General features: G+C 45.5%; 2 protein-coding genes and 1 pseudogene across 4 annotated transcripts in view; 2 read left to right on the top strand and 1 right to left on the bottom strand.

Annotated features, from left to right (window-relative positions):
- The window catches only part of LOC119292360, a 7,017-nt gene extending 2,145 nt beyond the window's left edge, over positions 1 to 4,872 (top strand). The window contains exons 2-3 of the mRNA XM_037571209.1: positions 1,860 to 3,579; positions 4,147 to 4,872. Of these exons, the coding sequence (XP_037427106.1) occupies positions 1,860 to 3,579; positions 4,147 to 4,707 (2,281 nt within the window). The 3' untranslated portion in view covers positions 4,708 to 4,872. The remainder of the gene's footprint in view (positions 1 to 1,859; positions 3,580 to 4,146) is intronic.
- Positions 4,873 to 5,474: 602 nt separating this feature from the next.
- LOC119292359 lies at positions 5,475 to 7,775 on the bottom strand. 3 transcript variants are annotated; one of them, XM_037571205.1, is made up of 3 exons: positions 7,411 to 7,775; positions 6,653 to 7,091; positions 5,475 to 6,033 (listed from the first exon to the last, which is right to left on the bottom strand). In XM_037571205.1, exons 1-3 carry the CDS (start codon positions 7,456 to 7,458, stop codon positions 5,894 to 5,896), a joined length of 627 nt encoding a protein of 208 aa, XP_037427102.1. In that variant the 5' UTR covers positions 7,459 to 7,775; the 3' UTR covers positions 5,475 to 5,893. The 3 variants fall into 3 exon arrangements, with proteins under 3 accessions (XP_037427102.1, XP_037427104.1, XP_037427105.1); XM_037571207.1 differs by having other exon boundaries at positions 5,475 to 6,030; XM_037571208.1 differs by having other exon boundaries at positions 6,653 to 7,088.
- An 8,584-nt stretch (positions 7,776 to 16,359) lies between these two features.
- On the top strand, positions 16,360 to 18,486 carry LOC119292358 (annotated as a pseudogene).
- Positions 18,487 to 20,119: the final 1,633 nt, after the last annotated feature.

The following is a 20,119-nucleotide window of genomic DNA, read 5'->3' as shown; positions in this document are numbered from 1 at the left end:
CTTCGGCGTCGGCGCGGCAAAAAGGCCTGGGGAGGGCCTGTTGGGGGCGCGGCTGGAGATGCTCAGCTTGTTTCTACTATCATGATGGTAAATTTTAGCATGCTCCCTCTTGCCTCCCCTTTTCACACATTAGAGGTAAGAGTGTATAATAGATCTAAGCGATTGATTTGATTAAATAATGGTTAGATTAACTCTTACCTTCTTACCTTCCATGTAAAAAGAGGGGGTAAGAGAAAGCATGTTAAAAATACATCTTTTTTTTCTAAGGGAATGGGAAGCCATCCTCGTCACTAACATTGTCTCTTTCCAGACAGAGAATTTGAGGTCCTCAGGAATTTCCCAGATTGGGGTATACATACAAATTATAGATTAAATGTTTATATATTCTATGCTCTTAGTCGTCACAGTAGTAGTAAGACACTGGAACAGGCAAGGATGCGTGATAAACTGATAACACATATAATAATATCAATTATTGGCATAAGTTGGTATATACTACAGAATGAGGGGCGCGCCGCCGGGCAAAGCCCGGTTGGCGGCGGCGGCGGCGGGATCTCTCCTCCCCGCAGCGGCCAGACCTGGCGCGGGTGGCGTTCGGCGGCAGTTGGCGGCGCGCGCCGGCGAGGGCTCAGGGGGCGACGACAGGAGTTGCTTCCCCCGATGGTCGCGTGGGGGGCCGTTCGGGGCGCACCTATGGTGGCCGTGGTTGATCTGCTTCAGATTGACCACCGGCGCCTCGGGCGGCGCGGGGATCTTGGGGCGGCGGCCTCGGTTAGTGGCGCGCGGTGCAGCCTGCCTGGCGGGCGGCACCCACGAGTGCAGATGGGGGCCCTCCACGGCTGCGTGGGCAGCGTGGACGCGGCGGCGCTACGGCGGCTCCTCGATGGCCGCCCGGAGTTCCATGGGAGACGTCGTCTCCGACTCGATCTACTCCGGTTTGTGCTGGCTACGGTAGCGACTATGGTCGACGCCAATACTGTCTGGACAGATCTGGCGGGTGGGCATGGATCCGGGGGAAACTCCAGGCCGGCGTGGCGGCCGCACTAAAGCCGACGCCCTCGACGCCGATTACCTTCCTGGAGGCTTCGGTGTGGATCATACGCCCCCACCTCTTCCATGAGCGCAGGCGAAAGCCTCTATTCCTCTGTTTGGGCGACGATGGCACTTTGGTGTCGTGTTCCTTCCTGAAGGCGTCGGCCGAGGACTGCTCAGGGTGGTGGAGTTGCTGGTAGTTCAGAGTCGACGCGAGATGGCATGTAGGTGGAGCGGTGTGGCATCAACAGTATCATCGACGGTGGGTCTCGGCGGCATGGCGCAGTCGAGTCTCGGCGTCCGGTGCGCGGAGATGGACTCGCGTAGATGAAGGAAGCTGTCTGGCGTCATGGTGGCATCGACGATAGCTAGACCGTGCAAGGTAGATGCAACAGTACAGCTCTGAAGATGGATTGGTGGTAGGTGGCTGCGGCGGCCCCATACCCGGCAGGCATCCTGGTTGAAGAGTGCGCCGGACTGATAGGTGCCCCATACCCGGCAGGCGTCCTGATTGGGACCTCAGGTCTTAGATATTTAGATTTGGCTGAGATGTCTGTTTGGTATTAGGCCCAGACTATCAGCGCCCCTTCATCGATTGGATAAGTGTAGCGACAGTTGTTGCTTAGACGGTGGCTTTAGTCTTGATGTTGTATGACTTTGTAAGGTCTTGTGAGAATAATTAATAAAGTGGCCGTATGCATCGCCCAGATGCAGAGGCCGGGGGTCATCCTCCTTTTCTAAAAAAAATACGGTTTCATATAGGCTAGCCTTTGTGTATATACATATGCATATGTAATCTTGTGCCTCGCTAACTTAATATAAAACAGGATGCTGGAATTTATTGATACCAACAACGGTGGAATTTTCATGGCAGAGAAGCACATATTACGTTTGAGCAAGGGACTAGATCAACTTGAAGAAGCAAACCGAGCTAGACATCGGATAATTTTATTCACTCTATCCACAATGAAAGTCGTGAAGCAAATTTCCATAATCATTTTATTGTGCATCTTTGGGTTTCCGTGGCAACTGAGCATAGGACTCTCAGTGGCGCGTCTTGTCCAACGGGATTACGGCGACGCGGATGGAGATGCTGCAAACAGAGCAAAACTGAATGCGGCACTAATTGTCTTCTATGTTCTGGTTATCTTCCATGGTTTATCTGTCGGTTACTGGGCATTTCTGCAAGTTTTTGAGCCATGGACGTTGCTGAGCAAACAATTTGGATTTGGAGTTTGGGGTCCCAAAATTGTTAACAGATACCGGACAGAAACCAGAGTCAAGTGTCATAAGGATGGGGTTTTGCCCAACAACTGGAACTTGATCACATTCAGTGTTGGGTTGCTGGAGTCTGCATCCCCGGATGACCGTCTATGGGGAGCAAGGGTGTTCGACACTTTCATCGGGAAAGGTATATCTATAAGACAAGAGCTACTATCTTCCAGCCAAGCCATTCAGAATCTGATCAACATGATTATTGGTTCCACAAGAACAGATGACCCTGAGACCAGAGAGCGTGGCGCAAGGATTGTAGCGGATCTGGCCAGAGAGCTCCGTATAAACCAATTTCCAGATGTACTACGATGCATATGCTGCCTACTTGAAAGCTGCAAACCATATAATAACCCACAATTCACCAATCCATTGGCTAAGCAAACGCTTGATGAAACATCCGACAATGTGTCAGCAGAAACATTGGAGCGTAGTCACCATCAAGAAGATGCCCACTTGTCATTGGAGATCACCAATCAAGCTGAGCATAATAAAGTTGTCAATCTAGCATCAGACAAGGTGCCCAAGAGAAGATCATGTATCCAGATAATGCGCATTCGAATGAAGACAACAAGCTTTAAGGAAGCGCGCGAATGGGATAGATATTTTGGAGATGAGTACCACTACTCCTATGTATCTAAAGGCACCAAAGAGCTGATCTCTCAGGGCCTGGTGATTCTTGAGAGGCTCACACAAGACGAAGAAAACTGTATAGAGATAGTCAGACACCAAAGGCTGGTCTCTAGGATCACATTACCATTGAGCTACCATGACTTCCTCTGCAACGGATGCGACCACACATGGGCTGACAAATCACTCACAATGGTCAGCAGGCTTATCAGTGCTAAACCTGCTGACGACACCACAAGGCTGCGCTGTGATATGTCGGCCAGCGCAGTGACTATCCGCAACTTGATGCGTATTTTGGAGGTTGAAGTTGGTGCCTCAGAACTGCACGAACAGGCAATAGACATTCTTACGGAGCTAGCCTTTGATGATTCTTTCAGAAAACTAGCTTTCGATGAATCCACAAGCATGACAGAAATGCTCAGCAACATGCTACGACGCATCTTCCTTGAAGAAAGCAATGCTACAGTGGCAAAAGAGGACGAAGAGAAAGACATGAGAGTGAGGAGAAAAGCAGGGGAAGCACTGGCCAGATTGCTTATTCGGGTCACAAGTGCAAGAGATAACACTGATGCAGTTACTAGTGTAACAAATGTTAATGCTGGTGATCTACTTCCCAAGCAAGACGTGATCAATCTGTTGAGCAAGGTAACTCTCTACCTCTGCACCTACTTAAATTTCCCGTTACCTCAAATGTTTATATTCTCTTTCAAAATCCCAGATGTTTCTTTGCAGTTCAAACTCAAACATACATAAACAGAATAACATGGGTGGATTGCTTTTGGCTCCTGGGATTTAGGGATTACAGTGCAAAAACACTAGGTAGTTTTAGCGAGATGATGTTCTGGGTTGCAAGTACTTGTCATTTTAGTTTCAGTACGTATTCTCCATCTAATACCCTTCTTATTTGTAGGAGTTATTGATCTAATATCCTTCTTACCAGTATGTTATTTCTTGTTGATGAGTAGCACTACGATAAACTATTCCTGTTGATAACTAATCCTGCAACATGTTATTTTTTGTTGATGAGTAATTCCACAATACATTATTATGCAGTACTCTGTTCTTGTTTCTGTTTTGTGAAGAATGCACGCTATTCTCACTACATCCATATGTATCAGAGGCATATATATGATAGGATGATTAAGCCTCACAAAGAAATGATATGATTATAACCTTGCTAATAACCCCTTTGTGCTGAAAATATTGTTCCAGGTTGTTGATAAAATATTATCTACTAAAGTAGAAAAGGATGCAGATGTGGTGACACTGGCTGGTTCAAGCAATAGCTGTCATGTAGAAATGGTTGTAGAAAGTCAGCCTCCAAATGGTGCTGACACAAGCGAGTCCTCCACGCAGCCTGAGGAAGGAAAAATGTTGGCGGCCCTGCTAAACCTTGCCGTGGCGATATGCACCGAACATGTGATCAGTGGAGATGAGTTTACTCGTGCCGTCCCTGACAAAGCAGCACTCGTAATGAAGCTCAAGGAGATAGTACGAATGGACAAGGGTGCCACAAGTGACGGCTGGAGAATTCAGAAGTTTGTCTGTCAGCTGGTTATAGCAATGGTTCAGCTCAAGCCAAGCTGCATCAGAGAGTTCAACGAACGTAACTTCAAGGAGACACTATCCAAGGCTCTCGAGACCATGTCGGATGTCGACAACTGCATGATGTTTGCTGGCGATGATCGCGAGGTGCTTTTCAGGTCTCTCGCTTCTCTGGTGAAAGAGGCGCATAAGCTCTTGGCACAAGAGCTGGGTGGCATCCCTGTCTGATCAAGGGAGAACACCAGTAGGGTATAATATTTTATCTCTGTTTGTTGCAGAAAGTGTGATTGCGAAGCTTGTCTCGAACAAGTTCTATGAAACATTCTTATTGAGCATTGTTGCTGATGGTACAATCTTGCTCCAACTGAATTCTTCATCAATATCAAAACTTCATTGAGGACCTTTAATTTGTCGTCTTTTGTTTGTTCAAAGTTCAAAAACCATGTTTGTCAGTTTAGAGTACATTTTACATGTACTATTTCCTAGCAACTAAGATGATTGCAAATAAAATATAGCATTTTCTATTTGCGATTACAAAGGGATGCACAAAATCTACCTGAACCCGCGTTGGTAAAAAAATATTCAGGGAGAAAGGAAGCTGGGAAAAAAGAAACAATAATTGAAATAAGCTCCAAAAGGTTCAGTTTTCCCAATATCAATAATACTTGTACTTCTATCACTAGCTTGAACTTGCTACGATGAGAATTGAAATGTTATATTTAACTTGAATTGATGTGCCACACACTCAATGCGAAAAGAAAATTGTAATCACAAAAAAGAAAAATTAAACATAGAAGGAAAGTGTGACTTCCGCTCAAGAAAATCTCATCCAACTCTGTACACCATGAGTTAGTGAGCCTAGTTCTAACTTTTTATCTCTTTCGGCATCAACTTCAAGACTTCTTACGCAGATCACCAGATTGGCTCTACAATAGGCGAAGGCCTCGATATATAGATTGAAGGAAAATGCCCTTTACAGGGGGGGGAAAGGCAAATAACTCACAAAAACACAGCATATTTCAGTTTTTAGCACACCACAAGCAGCACTCTGCATAAGAAGAAACAAGTTTATTGCATCCATGTGACATCAATAGTCATGTAGTATAAAGTATAAACTCTCCAACACATTTTTGCCGCAGCAAGCAACCGTTGATTCGCTTGCAGACAGTAGATGCTGAAGAAATACACCACCACAAAGTATCACATCACACCTCCACTCTAGCAGATCTGCAAATTAGAGCCTGATGCTCTGCAGAGAGGATACTAGACACAAATCACCAATGAATTGCCTTCCCTTCACGCCGAAAGGACAGGCCAATCGAGAGCTATCAGACGAGTTAAAAAGATTAGCAGCCGCACCAGTCACCTATCACAACTGCTTCAGCAGGAATTTCTAGAGCACACACGTAGGCCTTCACCACCGCTTGTCGCCGAGCATCGAGATGAAAGAACCTGCAGCAGTGGAAGAGGCAGGCCTCCTTTTCTTGCACGATTTGCTTGGCTGAGCAGCGGAATGAACCTCGTCTTCAGGAAAGTTCTGACCGCAGACTTCTGCTGGAGAGAAGAAACGAGATGCTTGTCAGATTAACAGCGAACAACGAATAACAGTTTCTGAACATGTACCAAACATTTAAAGAGCTACTCTAAACAATTACGCAGCAAACATGGAAGTCCACAAGATAGTCAATTCAGTTACAGCCGTTTGATATGACAAACAATTCCATATAATCATTTACTGTTTCCACACATCTCAACAGTCTGGCATGCAAAATTACCTCATTCCTTCGCTCGCAATATTATTATTTATCGACTTACAAGTCTTACGACATGATAATTATTTATCCTTTTTCTTGATCAACACTTCTCGATTCATATCAGACTAAGAGCCAGCACCGCATAACAGTTCTGAACTTCTGCCAAAACTGAACACAGCATGTACCAAGGAAAATCAACACTTCTGAACTCGTATATCAGACTAACAGCCAACATTGCATAACAGTTCTGAACTTCTGCCAGAACCGAACACAGCATGTACCAAGGAAAATCAACGCTTCTGAATTCATATCAGACTAACAGCCAGCCAACACCGCATAACAATGCTAAACTTCTGTCAAACTGAACCTAACATACACTGAAGGAAACAATCAGCAAACAAGATGAAAAGTGTAACAACCTGAGGTTTTGTCAGCAAGATTTCCTCCGACGCAACAGCCCACTCCTCTTCCATGCTTGGGAGCCATCCCTTGAACCGTATCGGTGCCCGATTCACCATCGGAAGCACCAACCCCATCGCCACGACGATTCATAGCGGAATCGCGCGGCTTGAAACGCCTCGCCCACGGATCCTCGGGCAGGCCTCTTGCGCCCACATCACGCGGGCAAGAGACGTTCCTCTCGGCCCTGGCGTTATCGGAAGCTCCCTCTTGGTGGGACTTGAGCCCATGGCCAAGAAGACCCACATGGGCGATGTTCCTGTCGGGAGCGGCGTGGTGGTGCTGCTGCTGCTGGCCACGGAGCTGCTGCATGAAGGACGCCTCCATGGAGCTGATGTACATGTTGTGGGTGTCGTTCGTCCATCCGGCCGACACCAGCTCCCCAGCCTGATCACCCTGCTGAAGAAGAAGAAGGTAGAGTTAGTTTCCGTTTCAGATTTTACAGGTGCAAAATCAACACATCGGACAGCTGTCCTGTCCCACAGTAATACTGGACAGACATCCACATGTCCAGGATGATTATTGTACTACATGACGTGCGTGCTCTGCTTTGCACTACTTTTCTGAGTCGAATTAACTGCTATCTACGGCGATTTGCAGAAGACCATGCTGATCAACAATTTCATTCATTTATCAGAGACTAGGAGCTGAACATCTTCAGGCGGATCAAAATAACAGTCGGTCGTGGATGGATGGATTGACTGGAACAGATGGTTACCTTAGCGGCAGTGCCGGACGGGCGTTGAATCGTGGACACGTCCCCCATGGATCCGGGCGGCTGGGCCCTCCTCCGCCCAAGAAGTCTCGCCGGACGGCGCCGGAGGTCAAATCAGAGAGAAAGCGAGGATATTTTCCGTGGATTTTGTCAGCGAAAATCGCCGGTCGATGGAGAAGAGGGGGAAAGATCCGCGGGATTTGGTAGTCCGTCGTCCTCCTCGTGGAGATGGAGGGATAGGGATGAGGAGGAGGCCCAGATGTATACTCTCATCGGAAGGGAAGAAAAATATCTCCCTGCGACAAGCCAGCGGAGAGAGGGGAGAAGGCGAAGGAAAAGCGCAGGCGGTGTGTGTGCAGGTGGAGAGAGAGGCGTACTTACTTTAACTTTCGCTTTGGGGAGAGAGGAGGCGTACTTTTGGGTCGACGTGGCCGCGCGGGGGGAGCGCAAAAATATCGGGCGCAGATATTTTTCCGCTCCGCGCGATAGATTTTTCTTTTTTTTTCCTCGAGGGATTTCCACGCGATGGATTTGCCGACTGGAGGCCTGCCTGACGGGTGGGGCCCCGGGCCGGTTTTGAGGACTGGCTGGGAAAAAGATCTCCGGCTCGGTGACGACGACGCCCGTGATGATGGGTTGGGTGGCACCGTCCAACCTCTTTGTGATGCGCTTTGTGCCTACTCGTGAGGAAGAATAACAGAGAATTGAATTTGATCATACGTAAAGCACGGTTTGCTAGGTGTTCATGTACGCTCATCACTACCAAGCCGTATATAGTTGACGGGAAAGTCTTCTCGCACTGAACGAACCTCTGTACGTGATCACTGGTGCCTACTGACGTTTAGTTGGGACTCATGCTCTGTAACAACCCTCTGTAAAGGTAGGGTAGTGTGCATGAACGTGTTCATTGATGTTAGCGTATATGCATATGTATGAGCGTCTGCATCTATATTACGCTAAAAACAAAATATCACTCCCTTCTTTCACAAACATAAGATATTTTAATATGGAGTACGCTACGGAATGAAATGAGTCCACACACAAGTAAAATGCGTCTATATACATCCGATTAAGAAAAGAATTAACACATCTTGTAATATATGGTTAACAACGTGAGTGGTCTACATATAAAACAGTAGAAGGTGCCTTAGTTTTATCATTCTCACCTTGGTTTTGTCCATCAATACCATTCATGGAGCGACACGTAGAGCCAGGTGGGGCTCATGGCCGATCTTTTGGCCTTTTGTGGGATAGACTTGTATGAGATTTCACATTAGGTAAGATCATGAGATCAACGCTATAAATTCATATTTAGACATTTTGAACAAAAAATATCTGAATTATTTGACAACATCCACGTCAGGTATGTCTACAACTCCAAGAAAACCAGCTCAAAAATCAATGTAAATATCTGAATTATTTGACAATATCCACGTCAAGTATGTCGACAACTCCAAGAATCTAGCACAAAAATCGATGTATATTTGAAGATTCGAAACAGACAAATTTGAATGCGAATAGTGGCAGTTTTGGGTGAATATTGCTTTGCACAGACAAAGTTGAATGCGAATAGTGGCAGTTTTGGGTGAATATTGCTTTGCACAGACAAATTTGAATGCGAATAGTGGCAGTTTTGGGTGAATATTGTCTTGCACTATTCACGTTCAATTTTGTCTTTTTGTTTCTATTATTGCAGGTCAAATTAGGGGCAGAAACTTCTTGAGGTTGTGCATGAACCATTGATGTGTCTTTAAAAAACAAATTAAGACTGTTTGAACATATATATTAAAGAAAAGTCGATCTCATTGATCTAACCTAATGTGAGATCTCAGGCAAGTATTCCTCACCTTTTGGGAGGAAATACATACATGTGGCTTTGGTGACAATATACATTTAAGATGCACTTTGTGCTTCCCCGTCAAAAAAAGAAAAAGAAAAAGATGCACTTTTGTTTCATGAAAAGGAAAGCAAGTTGTACACTTGTTTGCATGCAAGCCCATTGGGGTCTAGCTAGCGACATTTAGTTGAAACTTTGCGGGGCAAACTATTATTGTATATACAGGAACGTGGGCATTTCGGCATTTTATAAAAATATCTAACAGACCACCTGTCCAAACTAGTTAGTGGCATAAAAAATATTAGTGGCACGGGCATCAGATTCTGTCAGTGGCAAAAGTAATTACGTGCTTGTAATAAAGATCAAGCAATATTGAGATAAGTTCACCTGCAAAAAAAAATATATTGAGATAAGTCAAACATGTACGGGTCGTCCACTGATGGCAAAATTTTGTGTTTAACCCTTTTTTGAAAGTTAGTCGAGATCTGACCTTGGTTTGTAAAAATTTCGGGATTTGACCCTTTTGCTACCGCCAGGATTAATGACGGTAGGGTAACACGCCCTACCGCCACAGTCTCCGGTGGTAAGACTTAACAGCACCGTCACGTCCGTTTAAAATAAAAAATACCCTACCGCCATGGCTCCTGGCGGTAGGCTGTGCAACATGCACCGGTCGTGCAGGCTTTGCTTTTTGTAGTTTAATTGGTGTTTAGCTGGTGATATTACTAGTACTATTATAGTACTATATGCTCTGAGCCAACTATCCATCAGGGAGCATGCATGCATACATGCACCTCGCCCTAAGCTAGCTACTGTTACTCAGTTCTGCATGGTACTACTTTATGCTTGCTTGGGGTGAAAAGAGAAGAGAGAGACGGGCTAGCCTTGGCCTCACACGCAACATGCATGCATGCATGCATGCATTGGGGTTATCACTAGGAGCAGTACCATTAGCTACTACTAGCTTTCTATTTCACGGACTTATGGCATGCCTACCGCCATGCTCTCTGGCGGTAGGGTGCACGGCCTACCGCCAAGGGCCCTGGCGTTAGGGTATTTTTCACGTTAAATAGGTATAACGACGCAGTTAAGTCCTACCGTCATGAACTTCGGCGGTAGCCTGTGCAACCCTACCGTTAAACACAATGACGGTAGGAATAAGGGTCAGATCCCGAAATACTTTCGAACAGGGGTCAGATCCGGTTAAACTTTGCGGTCAAACCACGAAAATCGGCCTCCACTGGTTTTGAGATGGGCAATGGAGACGGACGCACGCTCACGACGCATTGCCTTGCCGGTCCCCCTGTCGACGTCGAAAAAATGGTCGCCTGCTCGTTCGGTGGCGCTCGCCAGGGACGGCCACGTACGTACGTAGGCAGGGGCATAGGGGTCGTAGAGCCATGATCGCACCTGGACCACGGCCACGACGCACCAACCAAGTTAGCTAAGCTTCCGCGTAAGCATGGGATGGCCATACATATCCATCCCATGTAGGTGGCTCCACCGAAATGTCTCCTACGTCCATCCTTGCTACCGTTTCCCACTGATCAGGCCTCTTGATTCGCAGGACAGGATTACCAAGATATTTCTTTGAGAGAGAAGCTGCATATGCCCGACTAGAGGTAGAGGGTGGAGAGAAGAGAATTTCACAGGGCCTCTATATTACAAGAGACTAACGCGCGCTTCGCCGCGCCGCGCCGTTCTTCACTCGTGAAATTAACCTTTTTATATTTATAGATTATTGTGATCAGTTGTTTTATCTGTGTTGGCTTTGTGTTTTAGTTTTTTATTGGTTGTGTTGTTTTGTTCGTATATCGTGTTGGGTTGGTGTTGGAGTAATTTTTTCAAAAGAAGAGAGAAGTTATTTGATGCGTATTTGTGAAATCTTTCCACATTTTGTCCTTGGTGTCATCCCGTTGGTGATTGTTTGAGCATCTTGGGAGATCTTATTTCATGTTAAACCCATGGAATTGCTACAGTCACGCTCACATGGGCCAATACACGAAGTTCTTGCTCGTGCAGCTTGGCTTCCTGCACCTTTCGCTCGTTTAATTTTTTTCCCTCACCCCACTGCTAGCTCAGAAAAAAATCATCTATCTTTTTTCATTTGAAAAGGTTAATTAAATTAAATGATGTTTAAAGAACTTTAAAAATATTATACTTTTAAAAACCATGAGTTTTAGAGACATTCATGAATTTAAAATATATTCATGACTTAAAAAATATTCGCAAAATAAAAAGTTTTCAAATTTAAAAAATGTTCACAGACTTTAAATGACTATGACTTTAAAAATATCCACACAAATTTAATCAATATTAATAAATTTGAATATTAAAAAAATATTTTTATTTTTTAAAGTAGATAAATTTTAATAAGTGCTCATGAATTAAAACATGAAGAAAAACTAAAAAAACTAAATAACACACACTTACGCGTGGGGCCTTAGTGACCCCCACAACCCTCGAAGCACCAGAGCGCTTCAATTTGAGGGAGCTTAGTGTCCCTATAGATTTGGATCTAGAAAAACTAGAGAGATCTAGAGAGGGCGTCCGGAATTAAGGGACTTGCATGTCCCTAGAGGGCGCCCCCTCTAATATGTATACGTGGAGGGGAGGGGAGGCAGCCGACTTAGGGATCCCTCTTTAATCGGCACGCCGCCCATGAGGTGGAGTCCTCCTCTAAGTCCATTTCGCGCCCCTAGCTTGTCCAACAAGCTATTGGGGATGCCTCCGTCTTATTGGGACTTCTAGGTACATTATCTTTCACCTAATAGGACTTCAGCATATTAGGAAGAAGGCGAAGAAAATAAAAGTGTAGGCAGGTGGCCGGAGGCGTACTTAATTTTTCTCTTTCAGGCAGGAGGCATACTTTTACATCGACGCAGGGCCGGTCCTGAGATATCGGGGGCCCGGGGCGAAACTAGAACCCGGGGCCCCTCAATACAACATCGAAATAATAATAAGCATGCCTAAATTCCATTTAAAAGCTATGTATAGGATCATTAATTTGTCGAGAAACTTAAGTTACTTACTCCAAGAAATAAGTTGCAACGATGTTTCATATTAGACGAAAGGTAAATTTGATTTTCACACACCTATTGTGAAATCAGACACAATCACACAAGTAAAACTCCATATATTAGGTGGGCAAAAATGCTAAAAAAGGCCCTGAGACAACCAGCCCACCACCACGTAACTCACGTTATAATACTAATAAAGAAATAAAGGCCCAAGGCCCATTACGCTAGAGCATAAACATAACGTATCGTCTTTCTTCTTCGTTGAGACACAGAACAACAGTTGGAGCGCCTCCAATGGCTGAATTCAAGGTACCAATGGTCACACATATACCTGGAGAGGGGGCCCCTTGGCTTGGGGGGCCCGGGGCGACCGCCCCCCCTGCCCCCCCTCAGGGCCGGCCCTGCATCGACGTGGCCATGCAAGGGGGGAGGATAGGGGCATGTCGTGCGCATATATTTCCAATATTTTGCCGACTTGAGATAACGTGCAAGGGGCTGGCTGGCTGACATGTGGGCCCCGGGCCAATTTTGAGGACTTGCCCAAGGAAAAGATCTTGTGGTTTGGTGACGTCATGCATGATGATGGGTGGCACCGCCCAACTTCTTTGTGATGCACTTTGTGCCTCCTCATTTATTCATGAAAATAAAGTATGCACTTTGTTCTACGGAAAAAAAAACGTGTGCACTCTTTTACCTGCTCATTGGAGTAATGACTTTTTTTTTGAAACTCTACTCAGTGAAAAAAAATCAAGCAAACCATAAAAGCACTGTCTTTTCATTAAAAAGAAGAGAGTTGATCAATTAATAAAAAAACTAGACTAAAATCGATGCTCGGTAAATAATCATTTTTCAGTTTTCTATTGTCCTAGTCCTGTTTTCATTTCATTGCATCACCTTTTTTTAATTCCGAGGTGCTTTCAAAAGGAACTGACCAATGCATGTAGTCGTTCCTGCTAGCGCCGCCGCCACCGACAAGTGGTGTTTAGAGCGGTTTGTTTGGCCTTGCGGGGCGGGCTCGCCAATGAAAGATATGTGGCTTGGTGACAACATCATGGGTGGCAAGCAAGTTCTTTTAAATGCACTTTTGCTATGAAAAACAAAAGGATACACTTTATTTCACGAAAAGCAAAAGATATGTATACACTTGTTTGCAAGCTTATTAATTGGGGGTCTAGCGACGTTTAGTTGCAACTTTGCTGGGCAAACTATTATATATTGTGGGTATTTTTCACTTTGAATATATCTAACACACCACTGACTGGTCCCAATATCAAAATGAGCAAGGTGTCCAAACTAGGTGAGTAGATGAGTAGGAGATTGATGGCTCGTGTCTACGTCAGTATTTCTCCGAAGAGGAAGGGATGATGCAGCACAGCTATGGTAGGTATTTTCCTTAATTATAAAACCAAGGTTATCGAACCAGTAGGAGAACCAAGCAATACTATGTAAATGGTACCTGCACACAAAGAACAAATACTTGCAGACCGACGCGTAAGAGGGGTTGTCAATCCCTCTCGGGTAAAAGATTGGTAAAAAGATAGATTGATAGATGCAAACAGAATAATGATAAATAAAATTTAGTTAGGTATTTTTAGGTTTTTGGTAATATAGATCTTAAAATAAAATATGTAAATAATTAAAAAGGCAAATAGCAATATAGATCTGCAAATATATGATGAGAAAATAAACCCGGGCCCCGTAGATTTCACTAGTGGCTTCTCTCGAGAAAATAGCATACGGTGGGTAAACAAATTATTATTGGGCAATTGATAGAGCATTGAATAATTATGACGATATCCAGGCAATGATCATTATATAGGCATCACGTCCAAGATTAGTAGACGGGCTCCTGTCTGCATCTACTACTATTACTCCACACATCGACCGCTACCCAACATGCATCTGCTAGTGTATTAAGTTCATGGAAAAATAGAGTAATGCATTAAGAATGATGACTTAATGTAGACGAGATTTATTCATGTAGGAATAGCCCCCATCTTGTTATCCTTAATAGCAACGATACATATGTGTCTTGCAGCCCCTTCCGTCACTGGGAGAGAACACCGTACAATTGAACTCATCACAAAGCACCTCTTTCCATGGCAAGAAAAATCGATCTAGTTGGCCTAACTAAACCAAAGATTCGAAAAAGAAATACAAGGCTATAAGTAATCATACATATAAGAGATCAAAGAAACTCAAATAACTTTCATTGATATAAAGGTTCGATCATAAACTCAAAGTTCGTCAGATCTTAACAAACACACCGTAAAAAGAGTTACATCAAATTGGTCTCCAAGAGACCATTGTATTAAGAATCAAAAAGAGAGAAGACACCATCTAGCTACTGCCTACGGACCCGAAGGTCTACAATGAACTACTCACGCATCATCAAGAGGCACCAATGAGGATGATGAACCCCTCCATGATGGTGTGTAGATTGGATCTGGTGGTTCTGGAACTTGCGGCGGCTGGAATTGAGTTTCGTCGACTCCCCTAGGGTTTTTGGATTTTGGGGGTATTTATAGAGCGAAGAGGCGGTGCGGGAGGCCACCGAGATGGGCACAACCCACTAGGGCGCACCTAGGGGCCCATGCGCGCCCAGGTGGGTTGTGCCCCGTCGGGCCACCCCTTCGGTATTTCTTTAGCCCAAATTGTGTCTTCTGGTCCAGCAAAATTCTCCAAAAAGTTTCGCTGCGTTTGGACTCAGTTCGGTACTGATATTCTGCGAAGTAAAAGTTAAGCAAAAAATAGTAACTGACACTAGGCACTATATCAATAGGTTAGTCTTAAAAAATGATATAAAATTGCTATAAAATGATTGTAAAACATCAAAGAATGATAATATAACAGCATGGAACAATTAAAAATTATAGATACGTTCGAGACGTATCAGAGATTTTTTTTAGTGGCAGAAGTAATACTCCCTACAATCCATATTGCTTGTCGCAGCTCTAGTATAATTTTTATTATACTTCTTGCGACTATAGTATAGTTTTATATTTCCTCCGTCCGGATTTAATTGGCGCTCAACGGATGTATCTAGTAATGAAATATGTCTAAATACATCTTTTTAGCATTAATTAATTTCGGACGGAGGGAGTAGTAGTTTGGACCTGTCGAATTTCGAGCCTTTGATTTCTACTTCAATATTCGTGCTCATAGAGTAGATGGATCTTAGGCGGTGAATATGTACTCCTAGATTAGAAAATCCTACAATATGACTTGGTCAAACGCCTAGGGCTACTCAAAAGCTTATTTTTAGACTTAAGCTATATTCAAGATGCCTGGAAAATGAATTTGGACCCGTGTATTTTTTAGCCTCTGATTTCTGCTTCAACGTTCGTGCTCTTTGTTTTTTTTTCCTATTGTGTCTGCTTTCATATTTTGGGCTGAAATTTCTGTGTAAATTATTTGCAAATTTTGTCATTATTTTCTATTCCCTTTCTTGTTAAACAGTAACACCAATGCCACTAATTTATCATTTCTTAGAAAACTTTGTTATTATTGTTGTTGGTGTTGCTATTATTATTATTATTAGTTTATCATGCATGGGTTCTGGTTCGGTTGGATTCTTCATGTGCACGAAAGCGTTTAGGTTCTCATTGGCCGAATAGAGAGGTACGCGGCGTAATATGCATCAGACTCGTGGGGCTCCCAACTGAAAAATGTAGACCCAAGATTATTAGGATGAATAAACGAAACTAAAGAAATATGATATTACTATTTGACGTCTATAATTGCGAAGTTAAATGAAAAGAGTGTTGCTAGATCAGTCGACCAAGACCTGATCACGGAGGACGGCTTCACAAAGAGGACGACGTAATCCGCGTAAATATTGAAAAAAACTTCAAGTCAGAAGAGAGAGGGAGTAGTACCTTCGTCCGGGTTTATTGAGCCCCTTCATATTTTGGGTCAGATTTTGACCATCCATAGACTACTAAATATAAAGTGAATGCTATAAAAAGTTATACCGTTGGATTTGTATTTGAAAGAGTTTTCGGACGATATAAAGTGTATTTTTGTTAGTTAAATTTTTAGGTCAAATTTTAGTCTAAAATAAGAGGAGGCCTAATAAACCGGGGCGGAGGGAGCAGTATATAAGTGCTTGATACAGGTAGTTTAAGCACAGCACATACGCATTGCTGCGACACAACGAGCAAAAACAAGATGGGCATGCTACGGGTGAGAGGCTGCTTAGCACTCGCCGTCTCTGTGAGCTTCTTCTTCCCGTGCTCCGTTGCTTCTCCCGCTGATGCCTTCCTCCGGTGCCTGAGCGCCAAGATACCCGGCGAGCTCGTGTACACGCAGAGCTCCACAAACTTCACCGACGTGCTGTCCTCCTCCATCAGGAACACCAAGTTCCTCACCAACGCCACGGCGAGGCCGCTCTGCATCGTCACGCCGAGCGACGCCTCCCACGTCCAGGCCGCCGTGCTCTGCGGCCGCGGGCAGGGCGTGCGCCTCCGCGTGCGCAGCGGCGGGCACGACTACGAGGGCCTCTCGTACCGGTCCGTGCGGCCTTCCGAGGTGTTCGCGGTGGTCGACCTCGGCGCCAACCTCCGGGCCGTGCGCGTCAACCGGCTCGACTCCACGGCCTGGGTCGACTCCGGCGCCACCATCGGGGAGCTGTACTACGCCATCGCCAAGAATGACTCCCGGATCGCGTTCCCGGCCGGCGAGTGCCCCACCATCGGCGTGGGCGGCCACTTCAGCGGCGGCGCCATCGGCATGATGATGCGCAAGCACGGCCTCTCCGCGGACAAGTCCTCGACGCCACGCTGGTCGACGCCGACGGCCGCCTCCTGGACAGGGCTGGCATGGGGGAGGACCTCTTCTGGGCCATCCGGGGCGGCGGCGGCGGGAACTTCGGCATCGTGCTCTCGTGGAAGGTCCAGCTCGTGCAGGTCCCGCCGACTGTGGCGGTGTTCAACATCGCCAAGACGGTCGACCAAGGCGCCGTGGACATCCTCACCAGGTGGCAGCACGTCGCGCCGTCGCTCCCCGGCGACCTCACCATAAGGGTGATCGTGCAGGGGCAGCAGGCCATGTTCCAGGCGCTGTACCTCGGCGCGTGCGGGTCGCTGGTGGCGACGATGGGCGCCCAGTTCCCGGAGCTGGGCATGACGAGCGCCGAATGCCAGCCGATGACCTGGCTGCAGTCGGCGGCCACGCCCTTCATCAGCTTCGGTAGGAACGGCACGCTGGAGGAGGCGCTGCTGAGCCGGACCGCCGGCCAGAGCGGCCCCGGTAAGATCAAGTCCGACTACGTCCGGCGCGCCATCCCCAAGGCCGCGTGGGAGGAGATCTTCTCCTGGTTCACCAAGGACGGCGCCGGGTTCATCCTGCTGGAGCCCCACGGCGGGTTCAAGGGCAGCGTCCCCGCGGCCGCGACGCCGTACCCGCACCGGCACGGCGTGCTGTACGTCATCCAGTACATCGCGTTCTGGCAGCAGGGAGGCGACGGCGCGGCGGCGACGGCCTGGATCGGCGGCCTGTACGACTTGATGGGGGCAGCACGTGAGCAAGAACCCTCGGCGGGCGTACGTCAACTTCCGGGACCTGGACATCAGGCAGAACGACGGCACGCCGAAGAGCGGCGAGGTGTGGGGCGAGCGCTACTTCGTGGGCAACTACTGGCGGCTGGCGGCGGTGAAGGCGGCCGTGGATCCCACCGACTACTTCAGCAGCGAGCAGAGCATCCCGCCGTTGCGCTGACCATGCGAGAGATGCCCTGCCTGCCTACTGGTCATGGCGGGCTACTGCTGCCTGCCTACTGGTCGAGATCAGTTTACTTTCCTTCTCCCAATAAATAAACAGTGGAGTACCATCGAGTGGTTGTATTTTTGTTATCTTTCCTCATCGGGGGCTGCTAGTTTCCTGCATGTGGTGCATGTCAACGTGTGTTTTGTTTGCGAACCAACCAATGGTTGAGATGGTTAGGTGAACAGTGGTATCTCCAACCTATCGGGGTTCAAATCCTGGTGCTCGCATTATTTCTGGATTTATTTCAGGATTTCCGGCGATGCGCTTTCATTGGGTGAAGACGTTCGCGTTGATGACGAGGCGCCTACAGTGGCTTCGTAAATCTCAAGATGATATGCCGGCTCAGTCTCTCGGAGGTGCTCATAGGGATAGGGTATGCGTGTGTGCGTTCATAGGGGTGAGTGTATGCGCGTGTATATGAGCGCTTGTGTCTGTATTGATGTTCAAAAAACGTGTGTTTTGTTTGAAGATAGGCAACATATGTGGGATCACTTTAAAAAATAAAAAACATACATCTTTATTCATTTGCAATAACAAGTACATCGTTTATGAGGAGGTACAATTTCACTCAAAGGCTCCTCAAACCAGTTCAAAGCTGACGTAAATCTAGCTAACTTAGCAAGTTCATGGGCAAACTTATTTGTTTCCCTATTACAATGCTCGAATCTAGTAATGGGAAATCACAAGGCAGAAAATAACAATCGTCAAACATTGCCGCTGTACTCGCCTACCGTTCTTCATTATTCATGGTTTCAATGACCTCTAAATTATCCGAGTTAATAACTAGATGGTTTCATCTCACCCTCCGAGCAAGTGAAAGACCATACTGAGTGCCAAAGCTTAAGCCGTTAGGACATCCGTACACCAATCAATTCTCCAGTTAGGACATCCGTCGAAAGTGAAACAAATAAAGCGATAAAAAATGTTAGAAAGAGGACTAATAAAAGGAAACGCAAAATAGAGGTGAGCCGTCGAAAGTGAAATAAATAGACCACTAAAAAAGGCAAAATTTGAACAACAAAATATTACAAGGAAAAACTAATAATAAAATAAAATAGAAAATAGAGGCGAGCCGCCGGAAGCAAAAAATAGAGCACTAAAAAAGCAAATATGAGAAAAAAGGCTAATCTAAAGAAAAGGAAAAATAGAGGTGAGCCGCTGGAAGCGAAAAAATAGAGCACTTAAAAAAGCTAAATATTAGAAAAAAATGAAGAAAAAAGGCTAATCAAAAGAAAAGGCAAAATAAGAAGAAGAAGAGGAAGAAGAAGAAGAGGACGACGAAGAAGACGAGGAAGAAGAAGAAGACGAAGAAGAAGAAGATGAAGAAGAAGACGACGAAGAAGACGAGGAAGCAGAAGAAGAAGAGGAAGAAGAAGAAGAGGAAGAGGACGAAGAAGAAGAGGAAGAAGAAGAAGAAGAAGAAGAAGAAGAAGAAGAAGAAGAAGAAGAAGAAGAAGAAGAAGAAGAAGAAGAAGAAGAAGAAGAAGAAATTAGGATTTGAAGTGTCGACGCAAATTAGGACTTGATGTGTCAATGCTTTTTTAATAGATGTCATTAACAATAATATGATTTTTTTATAGTTTGAAGTGTCAATGCTTTATGTGATGTGATGTCCTAATTTTTTTTCGCCCAGTAAAATTTACAGGCTTTGTGCTATTTCATCTCCTTGGAGTCATCGTCGTTGAAGTTTTTGGTCTGTGATCCCACCGTTGTTCGACTACTTCCTCTATAGGCGAGGATGAGCTACGAATCCACCTTCACCTCCTACGCTCTTTTAATCCTGTCAGTAGCTTTCATTTTCATGCTAAGTCGCGTAACCAGTATGTGTCTCCTATCCGAAAGGGTTGCATCGATTAGTATGCATTCAGTTGCATATTTATCACCGTAACTCATTCAGATTGTCCAGCGATTTCCATGGACAGCCCGAGGATGTGTAGATTTGGTTCATTTTCCCAATCTACACTTACTCGGGTGGGATTAGGACCTATCTTTACCTATTAGCGTGTAGGTTGCATGGACGTAATAAAGGTGACAAACTAGATTAACTGATGAATATACATGTTGAATTATATATATATATATATATATA

The sequence above is a fragment of the Triticum dicoccoides genome, chromosome 4B (assembly GCF_002162155.2).
Source record: "Triticum dicoccoides isolate Atlit2015 ecotype Zavitan chromosome 4B, WEW_v2.0, whole genome shotgun sequence".
NCBI classification, from domain to species: domain Eukaryota; kingdom Viridiplantae; phylum Streptophyta; class Magnoliopsida; order Poales; family Poaceae; genus Triticum; species Triticum dicoccoides.
This window is presented reverse-complemented; position numbering and strand designations above follow the sequence as displayed.